Source organism: Phycodurus eques, chromosome 16 (genome assembly GCF_024500275.1).
Source record: "Phycodurus eques isolate BA_2022a chromosome 16, UOR_Pequ_1.1, whole genome shotgun sequence".
NCBI lineage: Eukaryota > Metazoa > Chordata > Actinopteri > Syngnathiformes > Syngnathidae > Phycodurus > Phycodurus eques.
This window is the reverse complement of record NC_084540.1, coordinates 22,789,129-22,814,043: the sequence shown is the minus strand read 5'-3', so window position 1 is coordinate 22,814,043 and position 24,915 is coordinate 22,789,129. Positions and strand designations below refer to the sequence as shown.

The window sequence follows — 24,915 nt, the reverse complement described above, 5'->3', positions numbered from 1 at the left end:
AAATCTGCGACGAGGGGAATTTGCGATTGCCAAATGGCTGCAATGCTAATAGCTAGCATCTTTGCACATGGTCAGCAGAGGGGCTTTCACTTCTTCACTTCGAAATGAATGCACGTCGTTCATTTGCTCCATTGACGTGCCGGAAGCCTTTTCGGAAACTAAAAATATGACATGAAATTGCTCCCTTTAAAATAATAATAATAATAATAACAAAATTATCATTTTAAAAAACGGATAAATGACGTCATCTAGTAGAAAACCTCGAAACGACGACATGAGAAAAAGGCCCATTTTACCCAAATCGTGCGATTCCGTCTGGTAAATAATCAGGAAACGACAAATGTACTTTTCGTGGGTTTCAAACGGGGAAAATGGGCCACAATAGTGCCAAAAGGTACAATTTGATGTAAACAGTATATTATTGACATGTTTACAGAGTTGCAATTGGAAAATACTAAATGAGACAAAAGTCTCCACCTTTGGGAAGTTCCGTTACATTTGGATTCACAAAGTTCAAGTGGTTCAAGCACAGAGCCCAGAGGAATAACTTTGTTTGGGTATGAATATAAAAACAACATCAAAAGCCCATACATCTTCATATAACCACATTATGTACCATGTTTTCATGTCTGGCACGTGTCTAAATTAGTTTCCCCGCGGAGCGTTTGAGGACCGGCCGGCCTCCTCCATCACGCACATTTGGAGAGGCAGCGAGAGTCCCATTGTGACGCTGCGTCATCCATCTCGCGCTGCGTTTAAATGACAGTGATACATACGGTGCATTACAAAGACAAAGCTGCCCCCCCCCCCCCCCCCCCACGTTGTTGCTTGCATAAAAAGAGGTGTGACGTGTTAAAGTCAATACTTTACATCCACGTCTGACAAAAATGAAATTTGGCTGAGCGAGCGTGTAATCATCTCTCGTCCCCTCTCATTTTTATCTGCAGAGAATTTGGAGGATTCCCCCCCCCCACCGTAGCAGACATTAACATTCACGAGGAGGATCGCCAGTTCGCTGTGTCGCCGCCTGAAGAATGTAAAATATGTCGAGAGGACGTCGGGATTTTCATGCGGCGCTCGCGTCGGCTCTTCATGCGAGGGTGACACGCGACATACATCAATTCTCCTTTGAAACGCTCGCTCTCATTCCTGACGTTCGGCTAAGCGCAGACCGGTCGAGCTGACCGGTTCCATCCGGTTCTCGGAGGCCGAAGCGCCCGCGCGGAACAATTCGGAAGAAGGCCGTTCCTCGCCGTTCCTTTTTGATGACCTTTGAACATAATTCGCAGACATCGCACGCGAGGGATTACCGACTCAATTTACGAGCGGAATTTGTTCCGTGACCACACTTGTAACTCAAACGCTCGTGTTTTAAGTCAACTTTCCCCTATGAAAAAATGGAAATAGCAGAGATAATATATACCTCTATAATATCATATATATTTTGCGCAAGTGTTTAGCACTTGCGCCTCACAGCTCTAAGGCTCAGGGTTCAACTCGTGAATCCCGTCCTCCTTTGTGGAGTTGTTCGTCTTGTGCTTTATCTTGTTTTTTAAATTCCGTTTTTATATTTTCCAAGTACTCGACTTCATCTACTGTGGCAAAGGAGAGCCACGGTGCCCACGTGCTTTTCGGCTGTTTATTAAACAAAGGAATAAATGTGAACGACATGAACACACTCACGCAGGAGCTGCCGTCAGCCACAGCTCACACCCAGACACTCACGCGCAGTTGAATGATTTGGCGGCCCAACGCACATCCGTCGAAATGTCGATCGGCAATTACGAACTGCAATTCTGGGAAAATTGCAACACTTTTTAAGAATGCTGAAAATCCTTCCTGAGGGTTTTTTTTACACGAGGGAATCGACTCAAGGTTTTGACTGGAATTGATGAAAACACGAAGCAACAGAAACGCCACTCGAGCATTTGGAGCACTTTCGTCATCTCGTCTCTGTCACTCTCGACGTCATCGGCCCCCGACCGACACGGACAGCGGCGCCACTGCGACTCTTCCCGCATCCTTCAAGTCGGATGGAATTGCAGGAGAAAGCAGAGGGGAAGACTGGAAACGATCGCCATGAAGCATTTGGAAGTATTGGTAAGCACAACTAAAGCACTGATCATTACTTGAAATGGAAAAGAATCCGTTTTTATGACACGTTTGGGGGCACCTGGAAATTTTGGAGCCCCAGGCGATTGCGCGCGTTTGCCCAATAGTAAGTTATTTGATGTTCATTTTTACATGCAATTCGTATTCAAAGTTCCTACGTGTTTAGGGAATGGAAGAGGAGTAAAAGGAGCAAAAAGGTTTGATACATAGAAATCATTTGCACCAATTGCGGGCGGTTCCGGAACGTATTAGCCGCGATCAACGGCGATCCGCAATACTGGCGGTGAGCTTAACTCTGAACATGATTCATTAACATCAAATTAGATGCGGCGGACACTTGAAGACTGCATTGGCCTTTTTCATCAAATGAATGTTCATTTGAAAAGGGGGGCCGGGGGGGCTGATGCAGAAACAGGTTGTGTCCTCATGAGGGGGGGGAGCAAATCCCTCCGCTCCACTCCGTTGCACATAAAAGGCCACAAAGCATGAAGCGACCCCTCGGCCGCACAACGCGCTCCGACCAGCGAGCCGAGCGCGCTTCCTTCTTTCGCATGGAAACGAGACTCGAATCTGCGCTGGCGTGAAGCTGGTAACCGTGGCGACGGAGGCGGGCCTAACGAACGCGGACACAGGCGCCCGTCGCTCAAGCGATCGGCCCGATATGCTCAGGCACAGAACTTTGAAAATATAAACGCACTGTGTAATTCCAGGGTGCGTAGGAAAGTATGGAAAATGGAAACTCGCGTGTGGAAAAATATTCATGTTTGCAAGACTGTTAGGACAGCTCTGTTTTCTAAAATATCAAACGATGAATACCTGACCAAACAGGAGTGCGTACCGTACAGCAGAGGTCACAACATGAGGGGCCTGCCAGCCACTCGGAAAAATAGCTCCCCGGCGGCGGGACATTGTGATTTCCTAGGAAGGCTCATTTGAAAAGCGACGTGTATCGAAATCCAAATGTGCATCTTGACATTGATGTTTCCTACCTGCTTGAGTCATTCTTGATCATTATTGGGAGAAATCATTCGCACAGACAAATATCATTTGGAATTGATCATGTATAATCAAAGGTAATGTATTATTTGCTCAACCCTTCGCTTGAATCGGTACCAAAGAAGTAGCCGTGGGCGCGTGCGGCGCAAAGTCCCTCAGAACGATTCCTGCCGCTGCGTGACAGAGTTCACTATGAAGGTCTATCAAAAATACTTTCAAACAATCATTTCAAACGAAAATTCAAGGGGGGGACAAAAAACGATTGCACAACAATATTGAGCCACTTTCAAAATGTCAAAAAAATGTCACTGTGGAAAAAGGCGACGAAAAGAACAGGACGAGTGCTGAACTACTTTCTCGGTGTTAAAATACAAAAAGATTGTTAAAGCGGGAAACACGAGCAACCACGATGACCTGAAACACGCTCATCGTACTTTTCAACACTCTCAAATGCGGTTGTCGTGCGCGTTGCGTCGTTGCCGTCCTGCGGGAGGATATTTCAAGCAACGCGTCATCAGGATAGGATTTATGGCCGGAGTGCATCGACGTGCACGTTGCACACGCGCAAAGGTGTCCGGGGGAACATTTGGCCTTCACAAAGCACTTGCGCACGTGACTCGGGCGCGAATTGTGACGCGCAAAACCATTTCAAAGGATCAGCGCCGATTTGAACACGTTTGCCGTTGGTGTACACCGTAAATACCTTTTGTCATTCGGATTCAAACATCTTTTGCATTTCAATTAAGGAACATAAAAAAAAAAAAAAGCCTAAAATAAAAAGAAGTTACCAGTTACTGTCACGTGTGAGTAACTAGTACTCGTAATATTAGTACGTAATAGTACTTCGATGATATGTACGCACGCTGACATGACAAGCAATTAATTAGTTGACTAAAACTATGACTGACGGCCATCCTCCTTTTCAGTTTAGATGACATTTTAAAAACAAAACTTCGTCAGCGGTCGGTTTGAGCCACGGTTACGTCGTCAACCGAGAAACGAACGCAACAGATGAAAATAGGATTCCAGCAGTGTCGATCACGCAAACGCTCGGCCAAGCCGACTGAGGACACGACTCGACTTCGCGAAATATAACATCGTCATTTTTGCATTTTGTCCGCAACAGGCACTCGTGCTAACGCTAACGCTAACGCAAGGTGTCCCGTGCTTGTCAAAGTGTGGTCCGTGTACCGCAAGTGGTACGCGGTCTCCCTCTGGTGGTACGCGAAGGAATCACTGAATTTAAAATGTTCAAAGGTGACAGTGGACATTTTCATTTCATAATTTATCATTTGGAACGGTTAGGTACAGGTGGGCGACCGGTTAGCACGGCCGTCCCCAAAACACGCGCGGTAGGTTGGTTGGTTGGTTGAAGACCCCAGATTGCCCGCAGGTGCGAATGCGAACGGTTGTTTGTTTGCATGTGCCCTGCGCTTGGCTGGCGACCGGTTCAGGGCGTAGCCCGCCTCCTGCCCGGTGACAGCCGGGGCGGGCTCCGGCGTGAGGACAAGCGGCTCACAAAATGGAGAGATGGATGGATGTTTAGTTTGTTTTGCAACATTTATTGTTATTCAACTATTATGAGCAATATATTTGAATTGAATCATGAGGTACAGTTTTTTGTTTTGCGATTTTTAAAAGCAGTGTTAATCTTCATACTGCAAAAAATGTTACAGTGGCTCACAAAAATATGAAATATACCTTTTAGGAATAAAACCTCTGCCTGAACACAAATATTTTTGGAGGTGTAAAAAGTTTGAGAACCACCGATACGGAAAACCAAAATGGAAGATTCAGTGTTGCTGTGGCAACCAGACAGATTATCCTCCCTAATCCAAGCCGGCGCACCATCGCAATGAATCCGAACGGGCCCAATTTTTGATCCACAATTTAAAGCGCAACGATAGTAAACGTCCCTCGCGACGCCACACACGTTGACGTGCTTTTCAACGCCCGCTTGTAATGTTTTGTAATGTACGCGCACACGCCGCAAACTCCTACACACGCGTCCGTTGCTAATTAGCAACAATCAATCGACCGTTACAGAACTGTGAAAACAGCGCCCTTCGGGATTCGCGGGGGCGGCGTTGAAGCCGGTAAATAAGCGACGAGAGAAGCCTGAAGGAGAACCTTCCCAAAAAGTCAATGAAACATCGTCATCACGACGCCCGCTGCCATCTTATTTTTGCCCCGAGGCCCAACACAATTAACACTCTGCCAATTAGCAGCGGGTGCGCGCGCGCGTTTTGAAAGAGCAGTCACATTTGTTTGTAATAATTCAAACAAATGTGACTGCTCTTTCAAAACCAAACATGTTTTGCCATCATAATGAGCGCACGCACATTTTATTTCTCCCGCGTAATTAATTTTCCCGCCTGAGCAAATGTAAAACAAGCGATAAGAAACGAGACGAACACGCACGCCAGAAGTCAAATCTCCCCAAACGGGTCGTCGCGATGCAAATCAATGACATTTGGACACGTTTAACGTATCGTGAAATCCATTCCGCCCCCGCCACGCAAACAATCATGTCGTAAAAGCACAAAGGCGGCGAATTTATGGCGTGGAACGGATGAAACGCGAGCGGCCGCCGATCCTTCGCGCGGCCGGCTGGGACTCGTCGCGTCAAAACAACGTCAGGTAGAAAATCGGATGAAAAAGCTCAAGCGGTTAATTCAAACAAAACTCAAAAAGAAGGCGGAGGAGGAGGAGGAGCAGGGAGGATTTCTCTCGTGGAGTGAAGAGGCGCCACGCCTTGTTGAGGCACGCAAATCTCGCCGAGCTCTTTGCCACACGTGGACACGCTTTTCAACGAGGCTTTGTCGTCATTGTCTCTCCGGGAGGGCTGACTCGGATAATCAGACGCATTTCGCAACTTCGACCTCACGCAACATGGACACAACAGCTCGCTTTCAGTAGAACGACGTTGAAAGCTCTCACCTGTCATTGAAAATATCATTGAAGCTAAGTATTGGAAGTTCTTCAGTGAGTCAGGGTTTTACCTCCGTGATGATTTCTGACACCGCGCTTCGGGATGAATAATTAACGCACTTTGCGTTGCGCTTAAAACGCCAGTAAAAGTCGATTTGGAATGTGGAAACAGAAAAGTCATAGCAATCAAATACACTTTTTACGACAGAAAACAACCAAAATAGAGTGGAGTATTTCGCGCAACTTCACTCTGGATTGTCTGATAAACGACGACGGCGACCTCACAGTGTTTTTCCTCAAAACGTTAGAACGGAAGCGGTCTGCCAAATTGGCAAAATGCCGCTGGACAGACGGGCTGCTGCTTCTTCACGCCATCAGCTGTAAATGTTTGCTTGTGAAGAATCATTGTCGACTCACTCGTAACAATTAGCGGTTTGACAAAGTAACTGTAATCTGATTACTTTCCGCGATACAGTAACGCGTTACATTGCTCTTCACTCAAAATGGCGGCCACGGTTCCGAGAACCCGACTGAAGCGTCGCGCCGTGCGCGCGCAAATGTTTTCACGAGCAGCCGATCGGAAGGCTCCTGTTTTTGCCGCCATTGCAAATTTCAATGTCGCAGTTTCGTCTCGATCTCATGACGTCAGAACGAGTCCCGTTTAAACATCAACTGTGGTCATCGAAGCGGGAAAGTTCTCAGTTTCGCGTTCTTTGCTGGAGAACGACAAGTTTCGCCAAAAGTACCGAAACGATCAACAGCCGGCCGCACGTAACGCAGACGCCAGAAACAATATGCCGCGCGTTCAAAGCTTTCGAGAAGGACTCTTAAAGGTCAACCCAACCCGTCGGACGCTTCTCGACGGCAACGGCGGCGGAAGGCGTGACGAAGATTGCGGCAGACGCGCCGGAGAACGTCCGCATTCCTGCGGCCGAAACAAAAGCCGCCGCCGTGCGCCGACTCGCAGCGGACGGTCGAGGCCGCGCCGCCGCCGTCTTTCGTGGCTTCCAACGGAAACTCCCATCTCTCCGCCACTCGTCGTGACTTTTTGGTCTTTTTTTTGTGTTCTTTTCGTCCGAGGCCTTAATACCGGCGATCGCTCATTGCTAACACATGTTTCATTAAGTGCAAAGTTGAAGAGGAAATGGAAAATTGAAGCGTGTGCTAATTAAAAACAGGCAAAACGCAAGCCTGGGAAGACAACAAATGACCTTTATGCCCTTCAGGAAGGATTTGACAGGTATGCGCGGAGATTGCGAAGCCGGAACCCGATCGGAGAAGACGATTTCTCCTTGATATTGCAATTACCGCAGCGTCCCTTCCTCTTCCGTTGCACTCCCGCCATCCTATCTCCCGACCCAGACGTCCGTCCGCGACCCGGCTCCCCCTCGCCGGATTCCTGCGTCAGGGAGGAATGTACGCGCCGAGCCGCAATGAACATTTCATCGCCGCAGCGTCCGCCCACGCACGCACGCACACACCTAATGCTGCCATATTTATGAAGGGCAAATATTTGCACCAGGAAAGGCTGCCTCGGAGCAACTCCGAGGCAGGCGGAGATCATTGGAAGGAGCTCGAGGAGGGCAGAGGGCTGGCCTTTTACTGGGAACGCACACGCACACACACACACATAGTACATGCAGCAAGTGTCAGCGGCAGGCACAGAAAGAAAACAAGAAATCCTGGCATGTCAATGAAGGGGGGGGTGGGAGGGCAGGTGGAGGGCGAGTGCAATATTTTGTGTGGCAAGAAACACGAGATCCGTTGTTTAAAAAAAAAAAAAAAAAAAAGCAAAGAAACGAAGGCGCGAGACCACCACAAAGGACGAAGATGAGCAGCAGCACACTCATCCTCATCCTCATATTTCCCCAAAGAATACCAAAGCTGGGAGGACGCACACGCATCCAGCCCAGCTGTCTGGACGGGGGAGGGGCACGCCGGGACGCCGGCACAGAGCGGAGCACCGCAAACGCAGCCCGAAATCGGCCGCGTGTACACACGCGCGCAAGCGGCAGCATCGGGCGGAAGGAGCTCGGAGGCAAAACATCCGCGTGAAGGCAAATGTTTGCACAACAAAGGTGGGCTGGCGACGGCCACCTGACTCAGCGGCACGGCCTCCGTCACGATTCATCACCGCTGTACTCCTGCCGGCACGCACACGCACACGCATTCCAACAAAGCCCCCCTGCAGAGGAGTAATTGGGAAGTCAATAACACAACACACAATGCCATATGTCAAACTAGACATGCGCGCGCGCACACACACATTCATTGCTCTCCATCTCTAATTCACACAAATAATTATACAGCATGCCCTCACCAACACTACGTTGAATGATTCAACCAATATGTACATAAAATAATGAAATACGTGATTTTATTTCTGTATAAAAACATATATCAATGTAAACTTGACTAAACGTGTTTTTATCCATTTGTTCTGTAATGTATATTCAAAAATAATTAACTGCGAGATTGCAGTTACATTAATACAACAAATATTACATTTAAAAAATGTATTTGAACATTTTGTGGCCTAATATGCATTTATTTTCCAAATGTTCAAAGAAAATCTTTTTCATTTTGTGTGTTTTTCTTGAGTGAATATTTTTAAAAGTGGTGTCATCAAAATGGAGTGAAATCATTTCAAAGCATATTTGGTGATGAATATGTTGCGAGGCCGCCATCTTCAAACACGCACACACGCACGTTCTAATTGCAGTCATGAGTCCTTGTTAGGCGTCTTTGGGTCCCTTGAAAGATGTTCCATAAATCTACACAATTATTATTATCGTAATAACCTCGCACAATGTGCATGTTTGACACACACACACACACACACACACACAATTCCTCTCCTTCAAGCACACACACAAGTCAACAGGCTACATTGCGCAATACAATTTTTGGGAGACAAAAAATGAGTCGGAGCAAAATTGTTCGACTCGCAAAACGTCTGTAGACATCTCCATTCATTCATGTCATTAATAATCGGCATCTTTTGTGTGGATGATTGTTTTTTGTTATGATATCAGTGTTAAGTATTGATGGTATTTGTTGTTCAATAGTATTGATGATTTTCATAATATTGGAGACAAAAAACTAGACGGGGATGAAGCCATGTAAATCCCCACTGAAGGCCAAATGGGCAGCCCGCCGCCGATTCTGACGCAATATCGATGATTGCGCTTTTACGTTTTACAATGCTGTCGGATTCCTGACTGACGGCGGTCGCTAACGTTTCGTGGAGCACAATTGAGACGGCCGGAGTCATCCGAGCATTCCGACGGGATCTTTACGTCTCAGATCCGTCATCTGCTTCGGGTTGCTGGAAACGCCGCACGCGCACACACACGCGCACACGCGCGCGCGCACACACACACACACTCGCGCACCCGCCGACTGCCTTATAAGGCAATTATCTCTCCGTCCGTCTCCCTTTGGCGGCGTGGGGGAGGGATGAGCGGTTTCAATTATGAGCGACAAAGACCGAATTAGGCACCTGGCAAATCCAATATGGCCTCTTTGTCTGCGTGGCGTAGATGGCGTGCGGTCGCGGTCGCGGCTGGCGATGACGCGTGCACACCCGCTGTATCAAATATTGGGCCTCCACAAAGGAAAACGAGCTCGAAGCTTTTCTCGGCAGTCGGGCAAAACATGTCAACGTTTCAAACGAAATTCATTTGTTTCGCGATTACGGCGCAGCGCGTGTAAACAGCAAGAAGCGAGGCGGACCGGGTCGAGCTCATAAGTCGGCCCAGAACGTCAAGACGGACGCGCGCGACGTCGTGGAGCGATCCGTCCCGCCCGCCCGTCCGTCGCGTCCGATGCTAATCGACGACGAAGACAAAATCGTCTTAAACGTTGCGCGGGCAACTCGTTTAAAACTCAACACTTTCCTTCCTCTGAGAGACCGTTTACGTGCTTCGGTAGAGGTGCTGCTGTTTTGGTTAGCAACAGAGCTATTTGCTTTCGACAATGGGTGGCAAAGCAGGAGAAGAGAAGGAAGAAAGGAGAAGGGGTAGAGGAAGGAGAGTAAGAAAACAGAAAGATGAAGAGGGCAAGGAAAAAAGGAAGAAGAGGATGAAAAGGAAGAAGATGAGGATGTGGAAGAAGAAGATCTTCCTGCATCCGTGGAAGAAAACCTTTGAACACGACAGCAATTGATTATGCAGGTGTACCTAATGAAGTGTCTGGTGACCTTCCTAACCTCGTCCAAAAACAAACCCAAAAATAACATCGGAACAAATTAACGTCGGCAATTCGTGACACGTACAATACGAAAGAAAGACTCGAGCCGTCGCCGGCCGCCTTCCGCAAAGTCTCCGCCGACGATCGGCCGCCATCGACGACTTCGCGATCGACCGTCGCCGATGACCTCCCGAAGGCGGCCGCCGGCCCGAGCGACTTTTCGGGCGATTGAGATGTCGCGAACGGATCTCGTGCAAATGCGTTATCACGACGCCGGCGTGCGGACGGTTTGCAGCTGCGTGGCCGCACCCCGCGAGGCAATCGTGTCCTTGAGGTTGCTTTTCCGACGCGCAGCGGCGGCACACTCGGGGGCCGCCGTTGTCCACGTGGCGGTACCTGGGGAAACTGGGAAATCCCCACGGCAGCGAACGCAACAGTGGAAAGGAGACGACGACAACGGAGGAGGACACCGAGGATCTCCTGTGTTGCCTTGTCAACATGCCGCCGGTGTGACGATGGCAAAATGAAGGATTTTCAATTACGGATTTTGGCGAGAGGCGGGGGTCGCTCGCCGGTCGCGGGCCGCATCTAACCGAGCGACCAGTCACGCTCGCTTTCGCACCTAATGACAATGTCGTCTTCAATGACGCTAACGTGATTTTGGGGGCAATGTGGGAGGAAGCCGGAGTACTCGGAGAAAAGCCACGCAAGCAAAAAAGACGATGCGAGCCGAGAGTCCAACCGAAGCCTCGGACCTGGAAGGCAAAAGTGCTAACCGCTAGCGCACCGCGCTGCACGGTGATAATACTGTAAAACTGGAGCAGAGCCTCGGTTTTATCTGCTTTTTGGTAAATGTTCCAAAATGTCCGACTAAAACCCAATTGGAGAAAAAGACAAAGCAATATTTGCAGATACCTGAAAAGATAAAAATACATTCCATGGAGAATAACTACAGTCTTACATGCAGAAAACTGAGTGAAATGGCGTATACAGCGAGGAGGAGAGACGGGAGGCATTTTGTTTCTTCGATTCTATCGTCTTGATCAAATGGCTGGCAAGTGTGCTGCGCAACACTCGGGCGACACGGCCTAACATCCTGTCAAAAGTCAGACCTTCAAAATAAAAGCAGCCTTTGACAGGACGTCGCCCGGATGTTGCCGAGCGGACCGGGAGGCTTATTATCGCCTCGAGTTGTAAATAAATGCTGGCATTGGGGACTATGCGCACGCGATGTCGTCTGTTGAACCTTTTTACACAACTTCCGAAATTCTTGAACGGAAATGAATGGCCATGTCACGCATTTTCTTTTTTTGTACAAAAAACAAGCGGGTGTAAACGCAATTGTATGAAAACTAAGGCTTACAAGGCTGGATTTAAAAATGGCAAAAGACCACTTAACATATAAACGGAGGTAAAAATCCGTCCACTTTCAACCCCGCTCATCCCGGTGGGGGCCGCTGACTTCGGGCGAAAGGCGGACTACGCCGCGAACTGGTCGCCAGCCAGTCGCAGGGCGCATCTAGACGCGGACAACCGTTCGCACTCACACCGTCACTGAGTGGGAACTGCACCCACCCAAGTCAGGCGAGTGCACCGCTACACCATCAGTGACTTTTTGGGAAAGTAAATAGCTGTTAAATGCTTCTTGGTTATCCTTTCCCACTCGCGAGTACATTAGAGCACTAGAGTAGGTACACTGTAAATTAAATAAAAAATAAAAAATAAAAAAATAAAAAATAAAAAAAAAAAAAGCATCAAAAACGATTCCCTCAAAACGGCCGACATGTTGGAGGCACCGTGCAATGGAAATGTCCGCGCCGAGGAGGCGACCACGCGTCTTCGCGTGCGTCAAAAGGCGAAAACTTCATTTGGTCGCGCAGCACGAGCGAGGACTTGACCTTCTTCTCTGTCTCCATATTTGGCGCGCGGAGACTCACGGGAGGCCGAGAAGAGGGGGGGGGGGAAAGAAAAAAAAAAAAAAAAAAGAAAAAGGCTGGCCCTCTAATCCGCTCAGGGAAGAGTGCTGACTTTGCCCTTTTTCCAATCGACGACCTCACCCCTCCCTAATCCAAGCGGCTGCGGGTCTGGGGGAATAATCCCGCTTTAGGAGGCCCTCCCCACATGCCTCGCTTAAACGCACGACCCCCCCGTCCCCCGGGTTAGCGTTATTCATACGGCGAGGGAACACGAGGGCCCGCCCAAAAAGAGGCAAACGGTGCGCGATGAGGCTCCGACTGCACGGGAGCTGTGGCGGAACATCACGGGAAAGACGGCGAACACTGCGCGGCCTGCTAGTACTTCACGCGCGCTTTTTATAGGAACCCCTCAGAGAGACGCTTTTTTAGCGCGCCACACACACTCATTGGTGGAAAGTTACAGCCTTCACGTGTGTGTTCCCATCTGAAACCAAAAACAACGATTGACTTCTCTTCAAACGTGCGGCGAAATTTAAACGCTTGAATTTGCACAACTCCATTTGAGCTCGTGAATTACGTTCCAATTTTGCATCACTTATTTTTAAGGGCCAGCAAGCCCGCAAAACGTAATAATACAAAAGTGACGTCCGTTTGCCCACATTTGAATGCTGTTCGTTTACCCAAATTTAAGGACTTTTGTTCTTGAGAACAAAACAAAATGATTGCAGGGAACACAGGCCCGTTGTTGGCGATGCCATACATGATGCGCGCATTCATCTGAAACGTCATCGGCACGTACGTGGGCCAGCGAGACTTTATTTGCTGGCCTAACCCCGACATTAAAAACCCTTTTTTTTTTTTGCTCCCGTGCGTTACGACCTGACTCGCAGCTGTGCCGGAAATTGACCGCATGTTCGCAAGTGGCGGTGGGCGGGGCACCAAGTGATGTAATAGGCCATCAATCAAATCTTGACAATCGCTAAATTCTGTTACTCTCTTCAGTTTCACGTTGAGACCGCATGATGTCACAGACACTTGGAATAACGACAGCACTCACAAAAAGTTCGGGACTTTCCGGTAAGACCTTCGGAGGGTCGACAAGGGGAGGGAGCGTGCGAGAACCCCTTGCCCGCAAACTGCCCGGCCACTGATTACTAAAGAATTGGAAAAAAACCTTTTCTGGTGAAAGACAAACGTCGACTCTTTCGGTGGCCTTATATTGTCACACGCCTATCGATTCCAAATCTTTGCAGCACCCGAACGCGGAGGCCCCGTGACCGCGTTTGCCTCGGGCCCCCGAATAACTAAGAGCACCCGTTCCCGTCAGGAGTGAATTTAAACGCCAATATTTTGCCCGTCTCGTGTGGCTAGGTAGACTTAAACTTGCGCAGATGCACCAAATGTCACAGCCTGTGTGTGTGTGTGTGTGTTTTTGCTCAAAGCCGGCAAAAAAAAAAAAAAAAGGTTGAAAGATATGACTTCATAAAAGCTGGCGTGTAATTCATTTCTATCCTGATTGTCATTTTGTCTTGATCTCATTCGTCCTCAGAGAGCCGATCCATCGGGGGGCTAACGGCTTGTAATTGCACGCGGGTGGCTCTGAACATCGCAAGCGGTGACGGATGGGGAGCACCGCGTACGTAGCACAATAATCACACGTGCAGCGGGAAATTGCTTACGACAGATTAAGCCGCCCCCGGGGCGACGTCGGGGTCCGGGTTCAAGTCATTTGTGGCTCGTTTTCCCTCGGAAAGCTATTTGAGCGACACCGCGCGTGAATTAACACGATTCCCCCGTAGACGAAAACATTCTTCCGAGACGCGAGAGCCATACAATGTACGCACGCGCATTAGCACGTTTCTCTTCTCGTCTAAAATAATGAAATCACGCCTTGTTTCGAGACGATATCATTTCTGTCGCTGACTTCTTTTCACACTTGACTAAGCGAGGGAGGCGAATCGAGAAGGATTTAGGGCTTCGGAATCCATTTTAGATCCGATTCTTTATTGATTCTCATCGGTTGAGTTAATGCAATAATGCAGATGCCATCACTGATGTCATTATCGTAATATGACATAACATAAATTGTCCGCACCGGAAGTGTTTCCCAATTTGGCCGAAACGAAAGCTTTGCAGTATCGTCTTTTCCGTCGAAACTTTTGAGCGCTTGTGCCTTGACGCCACGTTGGAAAAGTTCACAACCGAAATACGCTTCTTGGAGGAATCGACGCGGCGAATCGTCAGGCAAGCCAACAAGATTCCTAGGAATCGAATTACTGGGAATCGATTCTCAAAAGGAACTGGCTTTTCGAGTCTGTACTTCTACCACAGTTAGTGTTTTACTGTTTTAGCGTAGTAATATTTAGATGATTACCTGTTGAGGACGTTAGAAGATGAAATTTACCTTCACGTAGCATGCTCAACTCAGAATGAAAAAAAAACAACAAAACAGACAGACTGAAGAACTTTACGATCGGGAGAGTTTGAATGAACAGATTAATTCTCCTTTAATTATTATTATTATGATTATTATTTTTAAATCAGAACAAATTCGAGATGGACCATCAAAAAGAAACAATACTCCCAAAAATGTCACTTGACTATTAGTCAGACATTGCAGATGCAGATGCAGATGATTGCAGAATGTTTGGTTACGTCTGACGTCAACCGAGGATGTCGTGCCCTTCTGGCAAATACTTTGCATTTCTTCATTGGTTCAATAAAGGTCAAGCGAGTACTTGAAGGCCGAGCTTTTATTTTGAATTTTTCCTCTGAAAAGGCTCATTTTGGTGCCGAGCGAGGTCGTACAACATGTTGCGGTGGCGAACGGCAACACTGTTCATTCAGCGACGACGTGTTTGGACTTCGACCGCTTTAAATCGAGTTAGTCGTGCAAAGGCAGCCCGTCAGTCAGACGCGCACTTTGCCCCCTGGTGATTCCATTGCATGCGGCCCAAATGTTTGAAATTTGCAGCCGGTGAAAGTTGGAAATAATCGTCGCTATCTGGGTGACGGTCACTGACAAAAAGCAACAATCCCTCAAGGTTGGAGAAGATTAGGTAGTCGAGAGCTCATGCAAACGTTTATTTCTATTCCGATTCTTTTTTTAAATGCACATGAATGATGCAAAAGGGACAGAAGCAAAATAGATGACAAAGTATCAAAATTGGCAGTGAGAATTGAAAATGCACTCATTCGAATTTAGCCACCGGCAGCACGTTGCCAGCTATCCTTCAAAACCATCTTTTCAAAAGTAAGAATAATAAATCCCTGGAAAGTGAAATGGTGAAAAAACACCTTCACGTTATAGCTCCGCAATTCAGAAGTGCATAGTTCTCAGTCTTTGCAAATGTTTTCACCCATTCTCTTTGAACATGTAAAACATATTTAGAAGGTCAAGGGACTTTCACCTTGATTTTTTTCTTTTTTAATACGGAAACATGATAGCAGATAGTCGTTTGAATATGGCGCCCACAATCCGTGCAAAAAAGTTTTGGTTTGCTTCAACTCAATCCCAAAGATGAATGGTGTAATTACAGAGACTGAGCTTGGGGGGGGGGGGCTTCTATGCTCCACTTATTACCAGATGTTTAAAAGGTCACTCCACTTTACACACACAGTAAAGCGTAGGAGCCTGTTAAGTGCGAGCGAAGCACACAAACATTTGGAGCGACTGCGAGTCATGACACAGAGTGTCGATAAAAAAAATGGAAAAAGAAAAGTACAAATAACGCTTGACGATCTGCCACACTCCTGCGTGGCCACAGGTGAGCGCACATGACAAAACCTCACCTTCAATCTTCTCGCCTTGGCACACAATCCCAATTTTGGCAGCTGCGAAAAAAAACAAGCCATTCCGTGACTTGTTTTTGACCTCATAAAGCCTTTCCGGCAAGCGGCAGGTAGAGTTTAGTTCAACTTGGGATCGGTAGATTTCCGATATATTTGGCAGCGGTACTGGCACCTGAAGGCATTCTTAACACACGACACAGGAGAGGCTGCGGCCACCCTACGAATTTGTCGTCCACCCCATTTTTCACGTACGATTCTAGCGTCAGTCACGTTAAACGGTGGAAAAGTTCGACATTGCAAACATATTTGAACACACACGGAAACAGCATGTATACAAAAGACTGTCTGTGTATTGTCGTGACTGCGCCTTTAAGAGGCGGGGCCTGGTGTGAGTGTGTGAGCGTGAGCCGTGACCTTCAGCAGCCGAGGCACACGCGCTCGGACTGCGTTTGTCCGGTCGACGATAACAGTGCCTCGGTGAACGTGGCTCTGCTTTCCCACATGCGAGGGCAAACTATCATTTGATCAATATTAGTGCAAAATCCTGTTTTTTCTTTTACTGTTTATGAACCGATTATTATACTGCTTAACGATTTAAAAAAAAAAAAAAAAAAACAACAATGAAGAACTACTCACACGAGAGGGAGTGATGATATACTACTCGTCGCCAACCTTTTTGTAACGAAGAGCTACTTCCTGGGGACTGATTCGTGCGAAGGGTTACGAGTTTCATGTCCACTTCTGACAAGTTCTGAGGCTGCCAATAAGCATTATTTCCGTGATAAATTCAAAAGAAAATGATGTTGATTCCGTTTCTGCTTTGGTCGGTAACGTCAGAAAATTGGCAAAAATGTTGGTCATTGTTTTCCCAAACGTTTGCAAACGTCATATTTCGATGATCGGTTTGCTGTCATGAAGGACGACAGAAATCGGAGAAGTTTTTCTGTCGAGAGGCTGACGTCAAAGGATTTGCACATTTTGAAGTCGAAGTCGAGGTCTAAGCAGCGGTGAATTCATTTGATAACGGATGAATAAATTCCTTGCGACCCCGCTACTATGTCGCGCTATTTATGGTGGTATCCTCCAGTTGGAATTCAGGATGGACATAATAATCAATTGACGGTTGCTCAATGGCGTCCCGAAGCAACTCGGGCCAAACGGAGTGCGCGACAACTAGTTTGCTGTCCAAACGCGACGTTGTTTGAAAGGGAGCCGGAATACCCGGAGAAAAGCTACAAAAGCGCAAAGAGGACAAGCGGGTCCTCGGACAAACGCGCCGATTCCGACCCGGAACCTCGGGACTGCGAGGCAAGTGAGCTCGCCGCCGCTGTCTCGCATAAACATGCAAGCTCAAGAAAAAGCAAAACAGACTTCCGCCGAAGTGTCACGGGATCGGCCGATGTCACGCGACGACACCTTTGAAGCCTAATTTCCCATCTTTTATTCATGTGTTCTTTTGAAATGCTTTCAATCACGTAAAGCAAATTGAGTTGCGTTACCTTGTGTCTGAAATGCACGAGATCAATACATTTACAAATACATTTGCCTTGCCTTACATTGCTTTCACTGGGCAGCATGGTAGGTAGCGTAGTGGTGGGCACTCCTGCCTCACGACTGGCAGATCTGGGTTCGAATCTCCCTGCTTTGACACTTGCATGCTCTCCGTGTGCTCGCGTGCTTCTTAAGTTGATTGAGGACTCCAAATTGTCCGCAGGTGTGAACGTGAGCGTGAGAGTTTTTGTGCCCAGTGAACCCCGACCTCCGTTTGCGTTTTATGTTCCTTTGTTTTGTTTGTTTCTCTGTTTCATTTTTAGGTTCACTTCTGTATTTAGTTTTCTCCTTGACTTTAGCACATCTGCCTCACAGTTCTGAGGTTGCGGGTTCAAAGGCGGCGTGGCTTCGCCTGCGTGCGTGGCTTTTCTCCGGGTACTCCGTTTTCCTCCCACATCCCCAAAAACATGCACGGTAGGTTGATTGAAGACTCTAAATTGCCCGTAGGTGTGAATGGAAGCGCGAACGGTTGCTTGTTTACGTGTGCCCTGCGATTGGCTGGCGACCGGTTCGGGGTGTAGCCCGCCTCTCGCCCAGAGTCAGCTGAGATAGGCCCCGGAACGCCCGCGACCCGCGTGAGAAGCACTACGGAAAACGGACGGATTTGTACATGCGGAGAGAAAAGTCTTCAAAAATATTTCTCTTCGAATAAAGATCTGCGCATTTATAGCTGAAGACAAACGCGCCTTTGTGAGAGCGCGTTTCGAAGCTCACTTGCTGTGAATGAATTCTCAGTGGTTCTGTTTTGACCCGCGTCGGTCAGATCCGCGGGAAGCCCGCGCGGCTCACCTCCGACCCCGCCGCGACCCGCGAAAAGCCCGCGGAAGCGCCCCCGCCGGAACGGCCGCCGCTTCAGAAGGCGAACGAGAGGGCACCGCCGACCTCGACTTTCACGTGACGCACGAAAGCGAGACGGCGCGGCGGGAAATACTCCAGGAATCCCGGCGGATCTGGGCTCCTCCTCAGGACTGTTTCCAGAAGGCGAAAGCCTCACGAGATTTGGCGGCGCCCGAGGGGTCGGGCGTGCGGATCGGCGAGGGGGCGGGCGAGGACGGCCGCGGCGTAGACGTGCCCCCGTAAGGACAGCTCTGCGAGTCCGGGTGCTCGCCGGAACACTCCACGGCGGGGACGTAGCGGCTATCCCACATGCCCGGGCCGCACAGTTTGCACAGGTCGTGGAGGCTGCACGGGATTCTGGGTAGGAGGCGGAACTGGTAGAGGAGGCTGCGAGCCTGCAGGGACGAAGACAACATTAAGCCAGAGAGCTGTGAAGCAAAGCAACAGAACACACCGCTTTTAATATAATCGACGACCTTGAGGGGAAAAAATCTCTAGCTTGCCTGCTGTGTAGTATATATATAAAAAAAAAAGATGCCAACGCGAGATAAACAAAAGGAGAACATCAGCCGCATGCTAACGCAATGGCTGCGGCATCCATAAACATGAGGATGCGGGAGGCAGCACACACGCGCGTCATAAATCTTCACCGCCGCACGACAAGGCAAGAAAATCACTCACAGAATGCAGCGACAACACTCCCTTCATTCAAAACCAAAATATGGATCAAACTGAGCCTAAATGGGCACTTTTAAAGTCTTCCAGATGGCAAAGTGGCACGCAATAAGGGGAATAGCGTCTGGGCTGTCGCCACGGCAACCCCACGTCGCTTACGAGCCAGGACACCTCGTGTCGTGAACGACTTCTGATGTTTTCTCAACTGCTGTCACTCACATTGTTCGAAAATAGCCTTTGAAGACTTCACCAGTTGAGAAGTTGGCCGTAGTTAATCCAACAAAAATACTCATTTTACTCAAACATAACTAAAAATAACAAAATGTGAGAAATTGAAATATATACGCAGTGACAGATGAAATTCATGACATCGACTTGTTGCGTTAGCATGCAGCATAGCCCCAGCTCTTAAATCGATTCATTTTGAGTTTGTCAGGACAGTTTAGTTTTTGGAATACACAGTGCGAATAAAGATTTGTTAGCTGCACAACACGACCGCGAACGGAGCGGAGCTGCTTTTCAAAAGCATAAGTCGGCGTTGCCAAATTCAAATGTATTGAATTATGTTTTGTGACTTTTGTGAGCCTCTTGCAACTATTTCTCAATGTGGAGACTCATGACTTTCCAAAATTATTTCAACTTATGCCCGGTGGAAGCTAAACATCGCCAAACGCTATTTTTCCCAAAAGTTGCATTTTGGAATGATATTCCCCTGTTTGGTCATATTTCTTTTCCCCCACTGTTAATTATTATGAATACGTCCATTTTGAACACCTAAATCTCCTGTAAAGAAATAGTATGGAAGCAAAAGAAATCTTCCGTGTGCGGCGTCACCTTGCGCAGCACCAGCTCTCCGTTCATGCGCATCGACAGGTTGCTGAAGTGCAGCAGCATCTGGTCGGTGGCCAGCTGCTGATCCGTCACGTCGTCGCCGTGGAGGACGATGATGGCCACGCACAGGAACAGGTGGAAGTAATCCGTCTGCGAAAGGACATTTGCGCTCTTCATTGCTGGCCACACACAATTGCAGCTTCTCGATGATGATTTGCATCATTGTGGCTAAATAATGACGAATGTCATCAAATATGTCTTGATTAATAAAAAAAAAATGTATTAACGATGGTCTTATATTGATATTATTTATATCTCTCTCGCTCTCTGAGACCTGCCGCTGCCAAAACGTTCGTAATGCTCAATGTTCACTCTTTCTTATCATCATCATCATGATGGTAATATAATTAAAAGATGAAATGTCAGAAAAAGACAGGTCATGTTCCCTAAAGCCACAGATAATTTTATCCTAAATATCTGGAATTACTTTCCCCACTTCTATTTAACTGTCTTTTGTTATACTTCAATTATTCTATATTCCAAAACAATATTTTTGGTAATTATTTAAGATTACAAAGTGAATCATTTTGTTTTAAATCTGAAAGAATTTGTAACATTAACTAGCGGATGCAAAAACACAGCATATTGTTTTCAATCTTTTTCTTTGTCCTTTTGGGTGAATTCTTCCATTCATTTTAATTTATAGTAAAGAATTGAAAGATAAAACCCTTTTTCTACACGATGGATACACAGCGATTGCCGCGACAGATCATCTCATTGCTGCGGAACTAGCGATGAATGACAAATGTATCTTTATTCATGCACCTCTGCCAGCGACGTATCGTGACAGGCAGACGCTCCATTAGACGCTAAGAAGGCACAACGAACGCAATCATCGAGCAGAATCGGTCGGTCGGTCGGCTGTGCGTTCCGTCAAACGGGCCAAGATTTCACACGGAGTGAATTCAGACCAGATCGTCATTTGACTTCTGTTTGGCGGTGGGTCACGTAAAAACGGGTGCCGTGGCTCGAGAAAGGTCGGGAAACCCTGATTGAGTATATCGATGCGAATTATTCATATGATGATGATTATACCGCAAGATCGAGATGTATAATAAGGGGGCCTTCGTGAGGACTATTAGAGCATACGGTCATCTGCGGTGAAGCTTTGAAGTCGACGGCTTGCGCTCGAGGCTCCCTCAAAGAAATGGCGAAACATGACGCGCCTACGTTCGTGTGTGTGTGTGTGTGTGTTGTTCTTTGAAAGCGACTTTTCCTGTGACCTGGTAGTGAGCCCAGCACGCCTCCCACATGCGCAGAGCGTCCGTGTCGGGGAACTCGCGCTTGAAGCAGAGGAGGATCCAGCGGTGGCAGAAGAGCAGCTGGAGGCCGTCCTCGCCCAGCGACGTCAGGTGCCGGTGGAAGTGAGGCAGCATCAGGCGCAGCAGCTCCCGCAGGTACATCTACGCCGCAAGCACACGCAACACGCACACCTCGTACGGCTCGCTCAACGTATCAGACGGCGCTCGGCGATCGATCTAATGAGACGCTACCAGCTGCCTCTCCATGTCCTCATCCCGTGGCGAGCTGATGAAGATGGTGTTCTCCATGAGGCCCACGAAGCACCAGAACGTGTCGCTTTCGTCCTGGATCTCGGTCAGGAGCGGGGCCACCAGGTCCGACATGCCCTGGCAGTAGCCCGTGTCGGGGTTGAACACGGCGTAGTTGAGCAGCACGCGCCTACGGGCCACAGGTCGGCAGATTCGGCAGTGTGAGCGGCCGACCGCGGGTCACGCGGAACGGCCCCCGAAAGCGCAACGCCCCCAAAGTGGAACGGCCCCTTCTTCGTCTTTGAACCGTGTCACATGCTAACCTGTCGCGCTTTGAACTGGTGATATAATTATGGCGTGCAGCTTTCTAGCACGCCTTTCGGCCATGTTGGCAAAATAATTCCAGATGAAACTGCGTGAGTCTGGAAGGTGGAGCCGTGTCTCTGTCCCGTATTTCACTGGAAAAGGTGCTGCCAGTTCTCGACAATTTGGAGAGCGATGTCATCGCATGTTTTTTTCTTTTTCTTTTTTAAACCATGACTTAAAAAAACATGGTGTACTATGGTTTTCCTCCGACGGGGCCTCGCTGTACTTTTTGGGTACCGGTACACCGTGCACCACTACTTCAGCTGTTTGTGGTATTGTGCACATTTTGCAACTTTGTTTGTCTGTGGTCCTTTGAGACACGCATAAGGGGAAAGTAAAACTCCGGCCAGAGGGAAGGACCTCCAAAGCATCGGAGAGGATTTCCTACCCAGACCAGTGTGGCTTTTGGCCTTTTGGAGGACCAGTTTTTCGCAGGTACCCATCAGAGGATTCAATGAGTTTTCCAGCCACCGAGACACTGTGAGCCATGTGCTTTTTTTGCTTTTTTCGAACCCCAGTGCTGCCATATCAGGCAATGCACGCAAAAGGAAGAACAGACTGGAATAAACATTGATACAATGGGGATATTAGCTTCCTTGGGAAATACGGAAAACTGGGCAAAATCCCACAACATCGAGAAGTAAGGAAATAAATACACATCTTGAAGCAGACTGCGAGGCAAACATGCTTACACTAGTTCACTGCTGTCAAGATCAACTTTTTTTGGGAGGGGAAATGAGTCTCAAAAGTCAAGCAAATCTTTTGTCTTTAGTTCTTTAGGTTTATCATGTGTGACGTCATCAGATCACATGATCTACATTCCACCATTTTCAAATCAATATCTACAAAGCGCGGTTTCGCTCTGCACTCACACTCTTCCTGTTCTCTAGTAGATGTCTGTCAGGCATCTTCAAAAGCTGGAATTTTATTCCATAAATAACTTCTCATTTTCCTTCTTTGACAGTGAATGTTGTTAAAAAGGTTGCTTAAACCATTTCCTGAACAATTCATAAACGTTTGATGACCACGACCACACGAGATATTTGTTTGACATTAGAACGTAGAAGTTGGAAGTCGACCGGCGCGAGGGAACCGAGCGTATTCCACTTTGGAGGTTCCACACGTATGAAGCGCAAGTCGGAAGCGGCACCGTGACGTTGTAAACACGGCGCCGTCTTTTATGGACGTGTTCACGACCACACTGCTGCAGAAACGCGGTCCCACCCAGACATACTGAACGCTCCGACATGTGTTTCAGTACAACACGCACACACGCACGCCAAACCCTACTTTAAGTGGTTGCCATGCCAACCTTATGGTGACTAGGGAGCTCTTTAATGATCTTTTTCTTGTGTGCGAGTGCGCATGTGTGTTTTTTTTAATGGATAGCAATTTAAAGTGTCTCTGGTAGCACTCATGCATAATTAAGTTGTCTGAAAAACAAGAGGAGGAAAACCTTGAGGACATTTCTGTGCATGTCACAAATATGAAAAAGTGTCAAGAAAGGGAAACGCAAACCAGCCTCAGAGATGTTTGCAGGGAGCAGAATCTGCAGCGGTTTGGATGATTAAAGATGCAAAGATAAGCTTGGCAGCATTTTGTTTTTTTCGAAATTCAAATGACGCAGTCGGGGGGCTTATCTATTCGATTTCTGCACCACAGATGAGAGAGAACTGGAAAAATATGCGAGATAAGGAGGAATGATCTGCTATTTCAATTCTCTCGCTCCCGGTTTGGACGTCCATTAGCTTTGAGCACATGCATGCTAAAGTGTTTCGCTTAGTCAAAGCTAATAAAAGCACCAAAGTCCATTGTGGGTCCCGAAGGGGCTGGGGGGGAGAAGACGGCGAGAAGGCCTCACCTCATCATCTCCACGTTGGGGTTGTTCTCGCCTCTGAAGAACTGGTTGTTGCGGTCCGTCCTCACCACATCCTTGTCCACGGTGAACTGGACCTTCCTCCAGAAGTCACTGTGCTCCTCGGGGCTCATGGATAATCTGCCGGGGGAACAACGCGCAATGTTTTACACATTTCACCTGAAACCCGTTTAACACACAAGCCACAGTCAGAGTTTTATGAAATAAATTCAAAAACAACAACATAAGGTTAAACTATTTTATTTTTGGGGGGCGTGGCTAAAACATGTTGCAATTCTACTTTTGAATTCCATGCCCCCAATATATAAGGACTTGAGTGCCTTTGTTCACATCAGTGGTTATCCGGTGCAGTTGCGCTGTGCAGTTAGCTAGCTAGCTATGGCCGCACCCCTGACATCATCTTCCCTCGGCATAGTCCACTTGCGTGGCCAGAGCGCCTCGTTGTCTGCTGTGAGTGTGCGCGTGTCACACAGGAAAAGGTGAAAAAGCGAGACGGGCCTTTCGCCTGGCGTTGCCACTTTAGAGTGCCTCATTGTCGGCCGTGAGCGCGCGCACGTCCAGTAGTTATTTGTAATCCTGAGAAAAATGCTCAATGAAGCAGCAGTTTCAGTGAATTCAGCAGACAAGCCAACAGCGTTTGAGAGGGGAGAAAACAACTTGATTTTTCATGATGTTGAGCCTTATTTTATATACTTGGCGTTTTTTTAATGATTCAAATTTGGCAGGCATTTAACAACACTTCTCCAGGAACTTTCAAGGCTCTCGAGGTGGACGTCTTCGACGGCTTTGCATTCTACTGCAGTTTATGTTGCGCGCTAAATGCAGTCGAGTCATCACACGCAGAAGTGATTTGAGTAGCGGTGTTTGTTTTGCCCGCGGCCCGCCGGGAATAACGAGCGGGCACCTGATGCAACGCCACGCAACTCTTTATTCGTGGCCTGTTTGTGTCGCCGGGCGCCTCCCTCCCTCCCTCCCTCCCTCCCTCCCTCTCCCATGCTTGCTTCTCCAGAGTTGTATCGCTAAGCAGCAATGATTCTGCAGTATGTATCTGTGTTCACATGGAAACTAATAAACAGAAACTCACTGGATAGCTGATGAGCTTCACCGGCGCAATTTAATGAGATTGAACAAGAGCGAAATGCAGGACCATAAACAAACACAATGTATAGTTTAACATATTGTGAATATCATCATATTTTAATATCACTATGACTACAATATATGAATGCGTCGAGTATTTCATTTTCACAGACTCCTCCCCTTTTCACCTTGTTGTATTTTCTTGAGCGTC

General features: G+C 47.8%; 1 protein-coding gene across 2 annotated transcripts in view; it reads right to left on the bottom strand.

The window, feature by feature from the left end:
- Window positions 1-13,599: 13,599 nt before the first annotated feature.
- tbc1d16 (TBC1 domain family, member 16) overlaps window positions 13,600-24,915 on the bottom strand; it is a 25,117-nt gene continuing 13,801 nt past the window's right edge. For both annotated transcript variants that reach the window (XM_061701443.1, XM_061701444.1), the window contains exons 9-13: window positions 23,610-23,744; window positions 21,386-21,572; window positions 21,116-21,295; window positions 19,836-19,982; window positions 13,600-18,721 (exon numbers count right to left, since the gene is read on the bottom strand). In XM_061701443.1, the coding sequence (XP_061557427.1) occupies window positions 18,452-18,721; window positions 19,836-19,982; window positions 21,116-21,295; window positions 21,386-21,572; window positions 23,610-23,744 (919 nt within the window). In that variant the 3' untranslated portion in view covers window positions 13,600-18,451. The remainder of the gene's footprint in view (window positions 18,722-19,835; window positions 19,983-21,115; window positions 21,296-21,385; window positions 21,573-23,609; window positions 23,745-24,915) is intronic.